Below are 12,891 nucleotides of genomic sequence, written 5' to 3'. Positions count from 1 at the left end.
AGAGCAGCACAGGCACACGGGAGCCGGAGCTGCCCCGGCCACAAGGAAAACATAAAACATTGGCAGGGAAAAAAAATACCAACACCTAACCAACCCAACCCCCCACTCCAGTTAACAATCCAACATTTTGAGGAGATTACCCTCCTAAGCTTTCTGGCAGTGTGTTTAGTGGGGGAGGTTGTGTGTGTGTGTAAGGGGGTTATAGACATGGAAACGAAAGTGTAGGTGTATCTAATCAGGAGACAGATGGAAACTGACCCTGCCATGTGAAATAAGCAAGCTGGGGAAAGAAGAAGCTCCTGAAAAAGGAAGAGTGAGGTCTAATAAGACATTTGACATGCCAGAAACTCTGGATCAGGAGTGAAAGATAGACAATGACTACAGCTGTTTTTAAAAATGCAACAAAAATGACAAAATGGTGCCCAGCACATGAAGAAAGGTGACTTCCATCTGGTTCATATAGCTGGAACAAAGACACCAGGAAAGAAAGGGGTGAAAAATGGTGATGAGATAGGAGCTCTCAGAAGTTTAAACAGTCCAAGACAGAACAGAGGCAAGACAAAATAATATCAATACCGTATCTGTTTAGCACCTTTTCCTTGCACACAGCACTCTTCATGTGACACAGGCAGAAGGGGACTCTGAGCAGTAGGCTGGAGAACCCAGCTCCAAGAGCTTTGCTGCTCTGAGCCCTGCCCTTCCACAGCTGCCCCATGGTGGGGCCCGAGTTTCTTAGTACACCAAGGAATTTAATTACAAAATTTCCTTTTGCACTTTTGCAATTTTCCTCGTAGACAACACCAGGCTGATAAAGTTTTTTTTTCCTTTTCCAAACTGTTCAGACACAGCACCTACTGCTAAAAAGCAAACATAACAGCATCAAGCAGGACCAACCCAACAAGCAAATAAATCACAAGCTTTAAACCAAGCTTAACACAGCATGTATGTAGGCAGTGTCAAGCATAAACTCAGATCACCGTGCAGCCTCACACAGAAGGATGAAGCTCAGGGCTTGACTCCACAAAACATGGAAGATATGGAAATAGTCTGGATATGTTTAACAGGTCTTAAGCTTCAGTAGTAAGCTAGACTGAAGCATGGGGGGTCCTGCTCATCCATGCCTGACAAACAGCTCTGCAACAGGTAACACTCCTGCCATTCCAATAAGAAGCACTGACAATTTCACAGCAGTCCCCAAAAGCACATAGAATAATGTGATAAAATAAGACTCTGATAAAATACAACTGAAGGCTAATTTCTCAGCAATCTAAGTCTGCTGACTTCCTACATCTACTCATAGCAAAACCTTCTGCAGTCACAATCAAATCTTATAAGCAGTAAGGGTGCACTGCACCCAAGTGTGTGCAGTGCCTGCCAGCTCCCTGACTGAACCCATCACCTCCCACTGCAGTGTCCCAGTGAGCAGGTACAGAGCATGTGAAGCAAACAAAATGTTCATTACTCTTCCTAGGTGTCATAAATCTGAATACTGGGAGAAAAATAAAGAAGGAAAGGAAAGCAGAGCAGGGATTTCTGCCACAAGAGCAGTGCCAGCACAGTGACGGAGGTGACATGAGGGCACGGGCAAAGCCCTGTGCAGTTCTCTCTAACACCTGTTACCTGACAGGGCAGAGGAGCCCCAGAACTGCTTAGCACACATCCAACACCAAAAGGAACAGGCTGTGTCACAACAGGGGGAGGTACCAGCAAAGCAAACAACAACAGAAGACAGGAATCAGAAAACAGTTATATTGCTTGACTACAAATCCTATGTTATGTAGTTCTTATCATTATTAAATCACAACTTTTTCATTCTATGCATTGCTTCTTTGTTCCTCATAGCTTGTATAGCCCATATGTTCACAACAGATGGATCAATGCTGCAGCTCAGTGACATTTTTCTAATTATAGATGGATTTATGAAATTCTTAAATAATTTCAAAGGAAATACTCCCTGCTGATGCAAGGTGAGTCAGCATAGCTTCACTGTCAGCAGCAAACACCAAAACCAAGGAAGTGAAATCGGTGTGGTTTTATCAAAAGGAAAAGGTGAAAAATTTATTTGAAAGATAAGATCATGAAAAGCTGAAGGAGATAAATAGGCAAAGTCTTGAGAAAGTGAGCACGAAACAACAAAAACAAATTAAGTGAAAGTTAGATGTAGAGACAATCCATACAGGTTGAGTAGAGTCCAGAGGACTCTCAGCCCTGATGACTGAGAGTTATCTGCCAGATACTTTAAACAAATGGTTTCTATTTCTTAGCTTCATTATGTAATCTAGTCTCAGTGAGGTTAAATGAAATAGGAGAATTTAGGGTTAAAGTTGTGTTAAACAATTTCAGGTATCTCATAACTTAAAGACAGTGTTTAAAGTTTGAATTTACACCAAACTTGAAGTTTGCTCTAATGATTTCAGATTTTTCCTGGCTCTTTACTGATTCTCATTTTAAGTGTGTTGTAAGTAACTTTCCAATACAAACTGTTGAAAGAACAGTTAGTTTTTGCAATTTAACAATTCATTAATTTAGTTATAAATTCCAGCAGTGTGGCAGCCTGAATCCTAAGCTGGCTTCTCCAAAGAAAACAATGCTGACATCTGTTATAAGGGTGATTTACCAAATGATTGCATTATGCTTTACTGATTTCACCAAATCACAAACCAAGAAGCTCTGCTAATAATCACATCAGTGATTTAAAATTTATGTGGAGTTGATTTACAAATGCATTACATCTCTACACTGAAAATTCAGTAAAAGCTGCTATATATTACTTAAAGCTGTACAATCATCTGCATTTAACTTGCAAGTTGTCTCCCATTAATTTGCAACTTCGAGTGGCATCAACATCCTTTAAACCTAGTACGTACAGACACATGCCACAGCAAAGACAGTATGTCTCAGACTAAAATAGCAGCAAGATATTAAGTTACTATTGCAAACACACACAGTGCTTTTCATGGAATATCAGACAACATTCTGTCCTTCTCTGTGAAAAAAATCCAACATTTGTATTTTCCAATTTTTACTTTGCGTTTCCTGTGCAAAGTAAGTTAAGTGTAGTTCATGTGATTTTTACAGCTCCCAACATTATGCAGATTACATAGCAATATGGCAGCAGTCTTAACCTTTCTGGCTCTTGGAGGAGTGAGGGGATAGAGATCCCCGTTTTTGGAAGGTGGCACTGAATAACTCTTCCAATCCTTGTGTGACACTGTGAGGTAGTGCTGTTACCTGCTCTCGGGAAAGAAAATGGGGTACACCACCCAGACTTGGCCAAATTTTCCAGGAAAAGAAAGAATCCAACTGTCCCACCCATCTTTTTTCCTCCTCCTACAGACTACCGGCTAAAAGACAAAAGATAGTAACAGAGAACAGGCACATGCAACATGGTTTCTGTACAAGGGATTGAGACTCACATCTCCCTCTCATTTTAGGTCTTATTCTCCATAGCAGTATTTCCTTGGCCATGTCACTTTAGACCTACAATGTACATTGTTACTGTCACAAGATGGTGCAAATATTAAAAAGCAGCTGGAAATTCACTATCAAGGGACAAATAAATACACAAATAAACCTGAAGCTATTTTGAGGTCTCTTTCTGAGGACTCTCAATGGCTTGACTAACTGCAAAGTTAACCAGCCCAGGAGAGTGCATGCTTTTCACAACTACTTTATTACTATCTCTGTTGTTTTAACAGTTGACAAGAAGCAAAAGCTTTGGATACAGCTCCAGGCAGACTCATTCAATGTTTCTTGCAAGAGGAAACAACGAACTTCTTAAAGTATATCCAGCCTTTGTAGACCCCTTTGCTATTAAGGGCTGTTTTTCAGGGGACTCTCTGAACCAGTGTCCTGAACAAGCTAAAGTTAATTAACTAGAAAGCTAGTCTTTCAAAACCCAAACAAAACCCCCCATCAAACCTCAAGAATGTTTCAACTAAATTGATCTGGGAAAGGGAAGAAATGGTAAGACAAACACTGCGTCGTGATATCATCAATAAGCTGATCTGCACAACTTTGCAAGAGCATGCCACGGAACAGAGACTGTCATTTCAGTGAATTTCCCACACAGGCAGGACAAACTGAAGGAGACAGCAGTGATCCCTTGTCAGCAGAGCAGCCAGGCAGATCTAAACCACATACAGGAAACCCAGCACTGAGGGGTTAGACAGCTGTGCAGGCTGCAGCCCGTGTTCCCGGAGCCTCTCACAGCCTAAAAGGCCAACAGCACCATCCAGTCAAACTGGAATTCTTTGCTTTTATAAAAGACACAATAAAATGAGAGAGGAATTTAAAAAGCCATCTAGGTAAATGCAAGGTTTTGTTGCAGGAACTAGCTAACAGTTCCTAAGGAGGACTACTCTGGCTACTGCTCATCCCATCACTTCTTGTTTGACTGCGGTGTGCCGTCCAAACAACCTTATGTGTTTCAAAGTAGCTCTCATTTCACTGATCAAATACATATAAAATCAGCCACCTGCCATGTGAGAAAATGACTAATGCTTGCATCTTTTAAGCTCTTTGCTTCACCACTGAAGAAGCTTTTGAACACAGCACCATTTGAATTTGCTGAAAGAAACCTGCTTTTCAAAACGAGATTTCAAAGGGCTTAAGAAAACATACAAGGAGATGATAAAGATCAAAGGTAAATCTGAGTAACTTACTGCTGCTGCTGTGGCCTCCTCTCCACCTACATAGATAGAAGAAGCAATCTCCATCACAGACAAGTTTGTGGGAGCATCTGTAGTGGATGATGATCTGGGCCGACCCGATTGAATGTCCTGAGCAGACCTTCTGTTGATCTGCGGGCTTCCTTTTGGAGCATCTCCCTTGCCCCACCTGCTGTGCAGGCTGGTCCCTCTCTTCATTTTAGGTGGCACTCTGATCTGCTGAAGCACCCGGTTCAGAGCTGTGGGGTGGGTGGAGACACCATCAATTTCAGCACAGACGCTTTGGCTTTCCAAATCCAGGTCAGGCTCCAGCTCAGCCTGAGCTTGCTGGACATCATGTGGAGAAACAGAGGACCTCCTGCGCTGATGCTGGAACAGGTGCTTCAAGCCTTGACCAATGACATTAATGTTCTCCAAAGCATTATGCGTTATTTTGGATAATTTTTGCTCTGATTCATGTTGTTTTTTGGTCTCTTGATCTTGGGATTTGCCTCCAGGATCAGGGTCATCACACAACTGTTCAGTGCCAGACGGCTCCATTGATGACACCCAACAGGTTTATTTGACTATTCATACAGAAATAAGTCCCTTCTCTTTAAAAGGCTTGTGTTTATTTTGAAAATGCCAAGATTGCCAGCCAATTAGGTGTGCAATTGCTTCAAGAGTGACTACACATGCAGCAGTGCCACGGTGATCTCATGCTTATCTAATGTTAAACAAAAGAGTAATCATTATTATACAACCATGCAGCAAGTAGTGGGTTAAAAATCCAGTGTGCAAAACATGCTGTTAACAAAATAAAATGTATCAGTCCTCGGAGCACCCCTCCGTGCGGCATTAGTTGCATCTAGGCTGCTTGCAGAAGCTTGTGCGAGACAAGTCACTCTTTGCCGGAGGGGAGAAGCCCAGCACAGAGGGTGCAGGAAAGCAAGAAAGATAAAAAAACTGTTCAAAAGGGGGAGAAGCAAGGAGAAACGAGTGGGGTTTTGTTTATTAAGAACAAGCCCATAATAACATCTAACAGAACATGAGGTTAAATTTCTGAGGAGCATGTTAGGCAGAATTAATTTTGCTCTTTGACAAAGATCTAAGACCCTAACTTAACAGTATTTAATACATGCAAAAAACCAGAACATTTCCAAATAGTGACAAATGGCTTATTACAGCCAGCATCCACTGATGGCACTGAAAACTAGATGTGAAAATCTGTCTTCAAGCAAGAACAGGCAAGTGAAATGCTTTCAATTGGCATACTCTTGTCCATAGCTCTGAGAGGAAACAAGAATGCCTTTTGAAAAGTAGATTAAGCAACGAATCTACAAGGGATCAGCACCAGGTATGTGCAGTTCAGCCTCTGGCACAGGAACTGCACAGCTATTCTTCGAGAGCTCAACCCAAGTCATTCCCTGCGCTCAGGCAAAACTGGGTTGTACAACAGTGCAGCTCAGCACTTGTATAGCAACAACTATGGGAGAAGGTCAGCAAAGATATGGGGAAGGAAAGGAGGAAGGAAGGAATGACACAATAACTGAAAGAGTTTCACATCAGCACCATGAGATCACATGCTCAGAAGCTGACGACTGTTTTTTGCAGGAGAAAACTTTGATTAGGCTTCTATAAATAGAGAAACCAGCTCACAGAGGTCTACCTCAATCTTGGCAGAAAGTGGTTTGTGCTTTAGAAAAGAATTATTTGTAATGGAGCATATTTAGGATTTGAGAGTGTTCATTTTTATGCTAAAACAGCTGCAGAAACATAATGCATTGAGTTTACAATTGGAGTGCTCTCGATTTTGTGCATCTGAAGCCTGACACAATGGGTTAAACAGATATTTCAAAACGCCTTCCAAACTGCCATCCAAAAATATCAGAAGAGCTGCCTCTCTTTTTTTCAAGTGCCACTGCTATCAGTTGGAGGCAAAAAGAAACTCAGTACTTATAGAAAACAGAACACTGGAATCATGCAGGATTTTATCTCAGTACTTTGAAGATGCTATAAGCATTGAGCCTAAATATACTGGCCAGTTTAATCAGTAATACATTAAATACAAAGTAATAAACTACATCCAATAAAAATATATTACCCACATTCATGCAGCAATTGTGTGGCAGAAGAAAAAAAAGATGTGCAAACATACTTACATACCTAACACTTCCTTAAATGAATTCAAGTGCCTTTATGTCTAGTAGTGTGCTTTGACTTTTGAGCTTGCTCTGTCTTAATCTTTTTTTTTTCCCCCTCAGGTAACAGGTTTTGCTGGAAGTTGGACCACAGGTCTCCACTCAATTTATGTTTTGGGACAAAAATCACAAAACTAGATGCTAATTTTTAACCATCAGACTAAAAGGTTCAGTGAACAAAACTCACCATCTAAAAAAGTAAGAGTCCCAAAATTATTTGGCATATAAAGTACAAGCCTGACAGTTGACCCATAACTGCCCTTTTCATTTTAGCTAATTTACTCAGTGTTTATTTTTCATTCAGGACTCACTGAAGAACTGCAGTTCTTATCTAAGATGACTGGTATACTCTCCAGCCAGGATCTCTTTGATCTCCTGCATGCTCTCTATCCATATTACCACTGTTAATGCTGTTGGTCTTAAAGAACACTACACTTCAGTCTACCTGGAGTTCCATGCATTATCTGCCAGAAAAAATTAACCTGCTTAAATTAACCCTATGGCAATTTACAAACCACCTCGAAACAAATCAGCCCACAGTGAGCTCACAAACAAGGCACAGCCACCCTGTGTATTCCAGGACAGATTTCTGAAATGCTATGGCCTCTGAGAGGCTGCTACTGGGAACTTTGTAGTCATCTCCTATTTCTAGTTCCATAGGATGAGTCTGTTATGAGCCTGAAATGAGCTTTGCAAATTACACATCTGGTATGAAGATCCTTACAACTACTTATTTGTTCTAGTATCTACTTTTGGGGAAAAAAAAATACTCGAAAGTGTGAAGAATTGTGAATCTTCAGAATTATTTAGCACACTTAATTGCATTAGGATTCAACTTCTGTGCTCACTTTTGTTTTCTCCCCTTACAACCACCTTTATATTCTGTTTGTGGGAGGAAACAATACTTTACAGCATGAAGTTCAAAACCATACATTTCTTATTTGTACAAGAATATACTACATCAGGACCAAAATTCACAATTCCATATACAGCCACACTGAGCAGATGTTATAACATTATTGTATCTCAGAACGTTCTAATATCATCCTTCATTTGTGCAATTATTTCCCAGGAGCCCTGGGAAACAAAACAGTTCAAAAGGAAAAACTGGCAAAACCAACATTAGGTAACAGTGAAAGGATAAACTCGTACTTGCCTCCATCATTTGCCCCTTAGCATGGCTGACCCACAGCAGTCCCTCCACTGAACAGAACTGCAAAAGAAATTGAGTATGAGACACAATTCTGGAAATGGGAGGAAAGATACACAAACAACAAAGTGAGCATTATTTCAAATTCTAATTTTTTTTTTTTTAATAATTGTTTTTCCATTGAAATGGAAGTGCCCCTGGAAGCTGTCCTATTTTAAACTCTTCCAAATAACTGAAGGGATACAAATATAACTGAAGTTAAAACTTACAGAGTTAATCAAGAGGTTCTTGTGAAGGAGCATTTTCTCTTGGGGTTTATGGCCACCACCACATGCTAAAAGCACAAGAAGAAGATGCCAGGGCTCCAGCCTGCAAGGTCAGTCTGCACCACACAGATTTTATTTTCTTCTCCTATTTAGTCATTCAATGCTCCCGGGCACAGGTCAAACAGCTGGCTCTTGTTTACCTGGTGTTCACCTCACAGGAGGTAAAAGCTGCGAGCACTCGGACACACCTGCACAGCTCATTGCACGGGGCAGCTGCTGTCCCCCAGTGACTCCAGCCCCTGGCCCTGTCCCCCCGCAGGACACCCCCAAGCCGCAGCATTCCCAGCCACGGCCCTCGCACAGATGAGCGCAGGCAGCTCCAAGTGTGAATCCCACCTGGGCACACCCCCCCTGCCCAAGGACACCCCCCACCCCTGCTCTCTTCAAGGAGGGAACGGAGCATTCCAGGGTGTTTGGATGGTCTGTACAATGTTTCTGCAAACAACCCAAAGGCCAGGTGCTTGCTAGGAGCAATGTGTAAAGTACTGGTCGCACATGAGGTGCCACTAACAGAACTTCAGTCAGTCTGTCTTTTTAAGTTTTAATGTCATTTTTTTATTTATAATAACTGTAAGAGCTTTTGACAGCAAGGTCTTCAGAGATATGACCTACAGCACTACAGGATCTGCAGATCAACAGCTGCTTTTGGCTCAAACTTGTTCACAGCTGCTGTAGTTCAGAGCCCATGTCCCAGAGTGCCCACAGGTGGGCACCAAGAGGCATTAGCACTAAAACCACCTGTACTGTCCCCCATGTGAATCACAGCCCTCACTGACACACCACCAAAATTCCCACTTTCTTCTGAACTTTGAAAAACTATTGCATGGGGCTAAGCAGAATTCCTTCACTTCCTGGTACTTACAAAGCATAGACATGATCTTGGCTTGAATTTTTTTTGCCAATTCTTCCCACTCTTTTCTTCATCAAATACTTTGTAACATGAACATTTCAAAAAATTTGACAAGTATCAGTCTGAAAAGACTTCGGCCCATTAGATTTTAGTTAGACTTTATTCAAGTGAAAGTTTACTCTAAATTAATCAGTTTAATTAATTCCCTTCAAAACCGCAGGTCTTTGTAAACAAAGTGAACTCTGAAGCTACCATTAAAACACAGTTCAGAGATGACTGATCTGCAGCTGAAGTACTTGTTACAGATACAAACAGTACAGGACTACAGAAATGGGGAAGAAAAACTATTTTCAAGGAAAGGAAATAGGAAAAATTCCGCTTTTTCATAGAATATTTCAAATACCTTTTATTTATGCCATGTTTGAACACCTTGAACCCTTAACAAGGTCAAGTACAATTACCTAAGTAATCCCCACATTTCTTTGATTCCATAAACAGGTCAATTTAACAGCTCATTATAGAGTTGTCATCACAGTTAGCAGGAAACTTAGGAAGGAGATGCTTCCCACTCATCCTATGTGGTAAAAGAAAAGCATTTTTTAGTTGTTTCAGAACAGGAGTGACTTTTACTAAGAAATAGCCCATCTTAGTTTGAGAAATCCCAGATTATTTTCAGAAACCCATCCCAAAATGGATTCTGTATCCAGGCAAACAGTTTAGCAAGAAAGACTAAAGAAGCAAGTCACACACTGGAAAACCACCTATTATGGGAATTGGGAACCCTAGCAAGTGATTTATATCCAAAGGAGGCTTAAGATATTTTAAAAGCATCATTGCTCAGCAGCGCAAATAAGAAGAGAAAGCTCTGGGTGTTAACAGCTAATCCTATCCTAAAAAAGAACTCATGAGAAACCAGAATGCGTGTCAAATTCAAGGGGGCTGTCATCTGGAAAACATTTAAAGAGGAAGACACCAGTAACAGAGTAAGTAATTTGACTCAAGAAAACAATTGAATAATTACATGACTACCCAATATCTGGAAAAATGTGTTATTTAGACATTATAATAAAACAATTGTCTGAGTGAAAAACTGGGGCCAGAATGGAAGAAGAAGAAATAATTAAATACAAACAACATAGGTAAATGGAAAGAAAACAGAAAACAAATCTATTTTTAATGGAAAAGATACCTAAAGTTTTACATACATAATTCTTCCTCATTCTCCTCCTCCAAAATTCACCCAAGAAAATATTTTTTTCAATTCAATTGAAGTCCAAAAGAAAAACCAGGAACACAAGATATATAGATACACAAAGACCCTCCCCAAGCCAAGACCAGAAAGGGAGTATGGCTGAAAGAGCTGTTAAAGGAAAAGGCTGGCAGTGTGTTTAGGTATGAATCACATGATTTTTACTATATTCAGGGACAAAAATGGCACTAAGTCTGAGACCATACAAAACATGAAATGTTTCTCCTAAAATCCTCACAAGCCTAAAATAGCTCTACACAGTCCAGGCACTTGTTTGTTAGAGGTGAGTATGTTACAAGGAAAAAGGAGTGGGAGCAGATCCCTGAGGTCATTCAAAAGACATTAAGAATTGTCTTCCTCCTCTCTGGAGCAGGGGTGGGGAGGGAGAGAGAATCACTTTTTCCCATGCCTTCCCATACAAATTAACAAATGGCAACTTCAAAGATTTCATCAGCAGAAGATTTTATGCTTTGGCACACCAAAAAGAGTTCACTTCTTCTACCACTGTATCCATTAATGGTTCACATGTGCAAGGGCACCATGTTCAGACATACCAGAAAGTGATCTTTCAACATCAGCCTCTTCTCAGATCCACATCCTGTTGAAACAGTTCCTTCCTATAACTTTATATTTAATACTGCTGACCAGCAGAACTAATGTACGCAGTTTATCTTCCTGAAAGCTCAAATATTAATGCTGTAGATAAGAGAAAACTTCACTCAAGTCACAGATGAGCATATACCAAACATTCTCTTAGTGAGTGATAGATCCCTTTCTCCTTTCCATTTCTTCTTAAGAAGCATCTTCCTGAGTATATCCACATCAGAATCAAGTACCTTCAATACCACCTGTGGGCAGCCTCTACATTACTGATGCCCTACAGGAAGTACTGCTTGCTCATTGCAGTATAACTGGAACCTACTCAAATCACTTTAAAATATTCTTTCCTGGAAAAGGCTACATATAGGCTGTTTGCCATCAAATTAATAAAAACAGTGCTTCAAGAAAGCTAAATGAATGTTAAAGAAAGATTTAACTAGAGTCTTCTGATTAGTTGACATTGACAATTACATACATCATACACATTTTCTTGAAATTTTTTTTGTGAACATACTTAAAAGTTGGGAGACAACACTAAAAATGCAGTCTGCAGGGATTTTAGAAGAAAAGCAAACTGGACAAATAATTATTATAAAGACAGTCTGCTTTACTAGGCTCAAGAGGAAACCTGCAATTCAAAACTGTGTGGTCTGCCACAGGAGGGCTGACAGTTGACACTTGCACTTAATTTAGTGGCCTGTTTCAGAAAAGTGACATCCTCACCTACTCTTCTTCAAAACCAAATTGAAGCTAGGCCAAACAGCAGCATTTCTTCAAAAACATCTCTGCTTTTTGCAAAAGGGAAAAAAGTTGCACCCATATTTACATGTTCTACAAACCAGTCAAGTGCATGTTTTGAACTCAGGGCTTCACTGAAGAACACTGAAGGGACATCTCCAGCCACAGTTCAAGCAGGGAACGGAAGCTGTCCTTTCACAATACGAGAAGTACAACAGAAATAGCAATTTAAGGAATTTCCAACCTCTTTTGTCCCCTGGCTCATTTTCAGAACCATAGCATGGCATCCCATTTTAGACTTTGTAAGCACAGATATTTCCAGGGCTGTGATATGAACCAATACAAAAAAATTAACTCATTTGAAAGAAGACAGGACTGAGGGAAGAATCTGACCATAGACCTGGTTATAACATCTTTGGGATAAAGTTAAAGAGAGGAAGTAAACAGACAGGGCACACAATTACTCCAAAATGGTGTTATCAAAAACTTCCTATCTGACACTATGGCCACAACAGCTGCAGAAAACAGGAACTCACATGAGCTTCAGCAAGGACTCATCAGTATACAAGTGATTTCACTTCTACAGTTTAAATACTGCATTTTGCAAATAGAGAAACTACCTCCCCTAAAGGAAAAGAGTGAAGAAGTGTTAAGCAAATATTCAAAACAATGGGCCTTCCACAAATAAAAGAATGGATTTAATTCCTTGAAGCATCTCAAATATTTTTGTGGTCAGTTGCACTCCTGCTACTGACTTCTCCTATTAACATTTGCATTATCTGGATCCGATTCTTTAGTCTCTGGAAAAATGCAACAATACTAGGCCATGGCAAGCATTTTGGCAGGATCTTTTCAGAAGAGGAAGGAGTGGAGGAGAGAGATCAAAGCTGCTCTTATCTCCTCACTGCCTGTCTGCCAAGAGACACTGCCACTTTCTGTGTGTCAAAGCTGACTCAAATGTCAGGAACAAGAGAACCACAAAGTGGAAATACAGGTATTTTCATTCCACTTCCAAGGGAAGACAAAAGGGTATACTACAGCTATTTCTGGCATTAAAGAGAGACTTCTAAGCATGCTAGTAATAAAAAAAAAAAAAAAAAAAAAAAAAAAAAAAAAAAAAAAAAAAAA

At 40.3% G+C, this 12,891-nt stretch overlaps 1 protein-coding gene across 5 annotated transcripts in view; it reads right to left on the bottom strand.

Moving 5' to 3' along the window:
• TMCC1 (transmembrane and coiled-coil domain family 1) overlaps positions 1-12,891 on the bottom strand; it is a 79,092-nt gene that overhangs the window by 57,296 nt on the left and 8,905 nt on the right. For 2 of the 5 annotated variants that reach the window (XM_042012905.1, XM_042012894.1), the window contains 2 exons: positions 8,007-8,063; positions 4,665-4,909 (listed from right to left, as the gene is read on the bottom strand). In XM_042012905.1, coding sequence (XP_041868839.1) covers positions 4,665-4,868 — 204 coding nt within the window. In that variant the 5' untranslated portion in view covers positions 4,869-4,909; positions 8,007-8,063. Of the gene's footprint in view, positions 1-4,664; positions 5,377-8,006; positions 8,064-12,891 lie in introns of those variants that run through there. The other 3 variants (XM_042012867.1, XM_042012875.1, XM_042012938.1) reach the window with 2 other exon arrangements.

Source organism: Corvus kubaryi, unplaced genomic scaffold, assembly GCF_017639235.1.
Source record: "Corvus kubaryi isolate FWS band 111438036 unplaced genomic scaffold, C.kubaryi_AGA036_p1.0 136, whole genome shotgun sequence".
NCBI lineage: Eukaryota > Metazoa > Chordata > Aves > Passeriformes > Corvidae > Corvus > Corvus kubaryi.
Note: the sequence above shows the minus strand (reverse complement) of the source record. Positions and strands in the feature narration are given on the sequence as shown.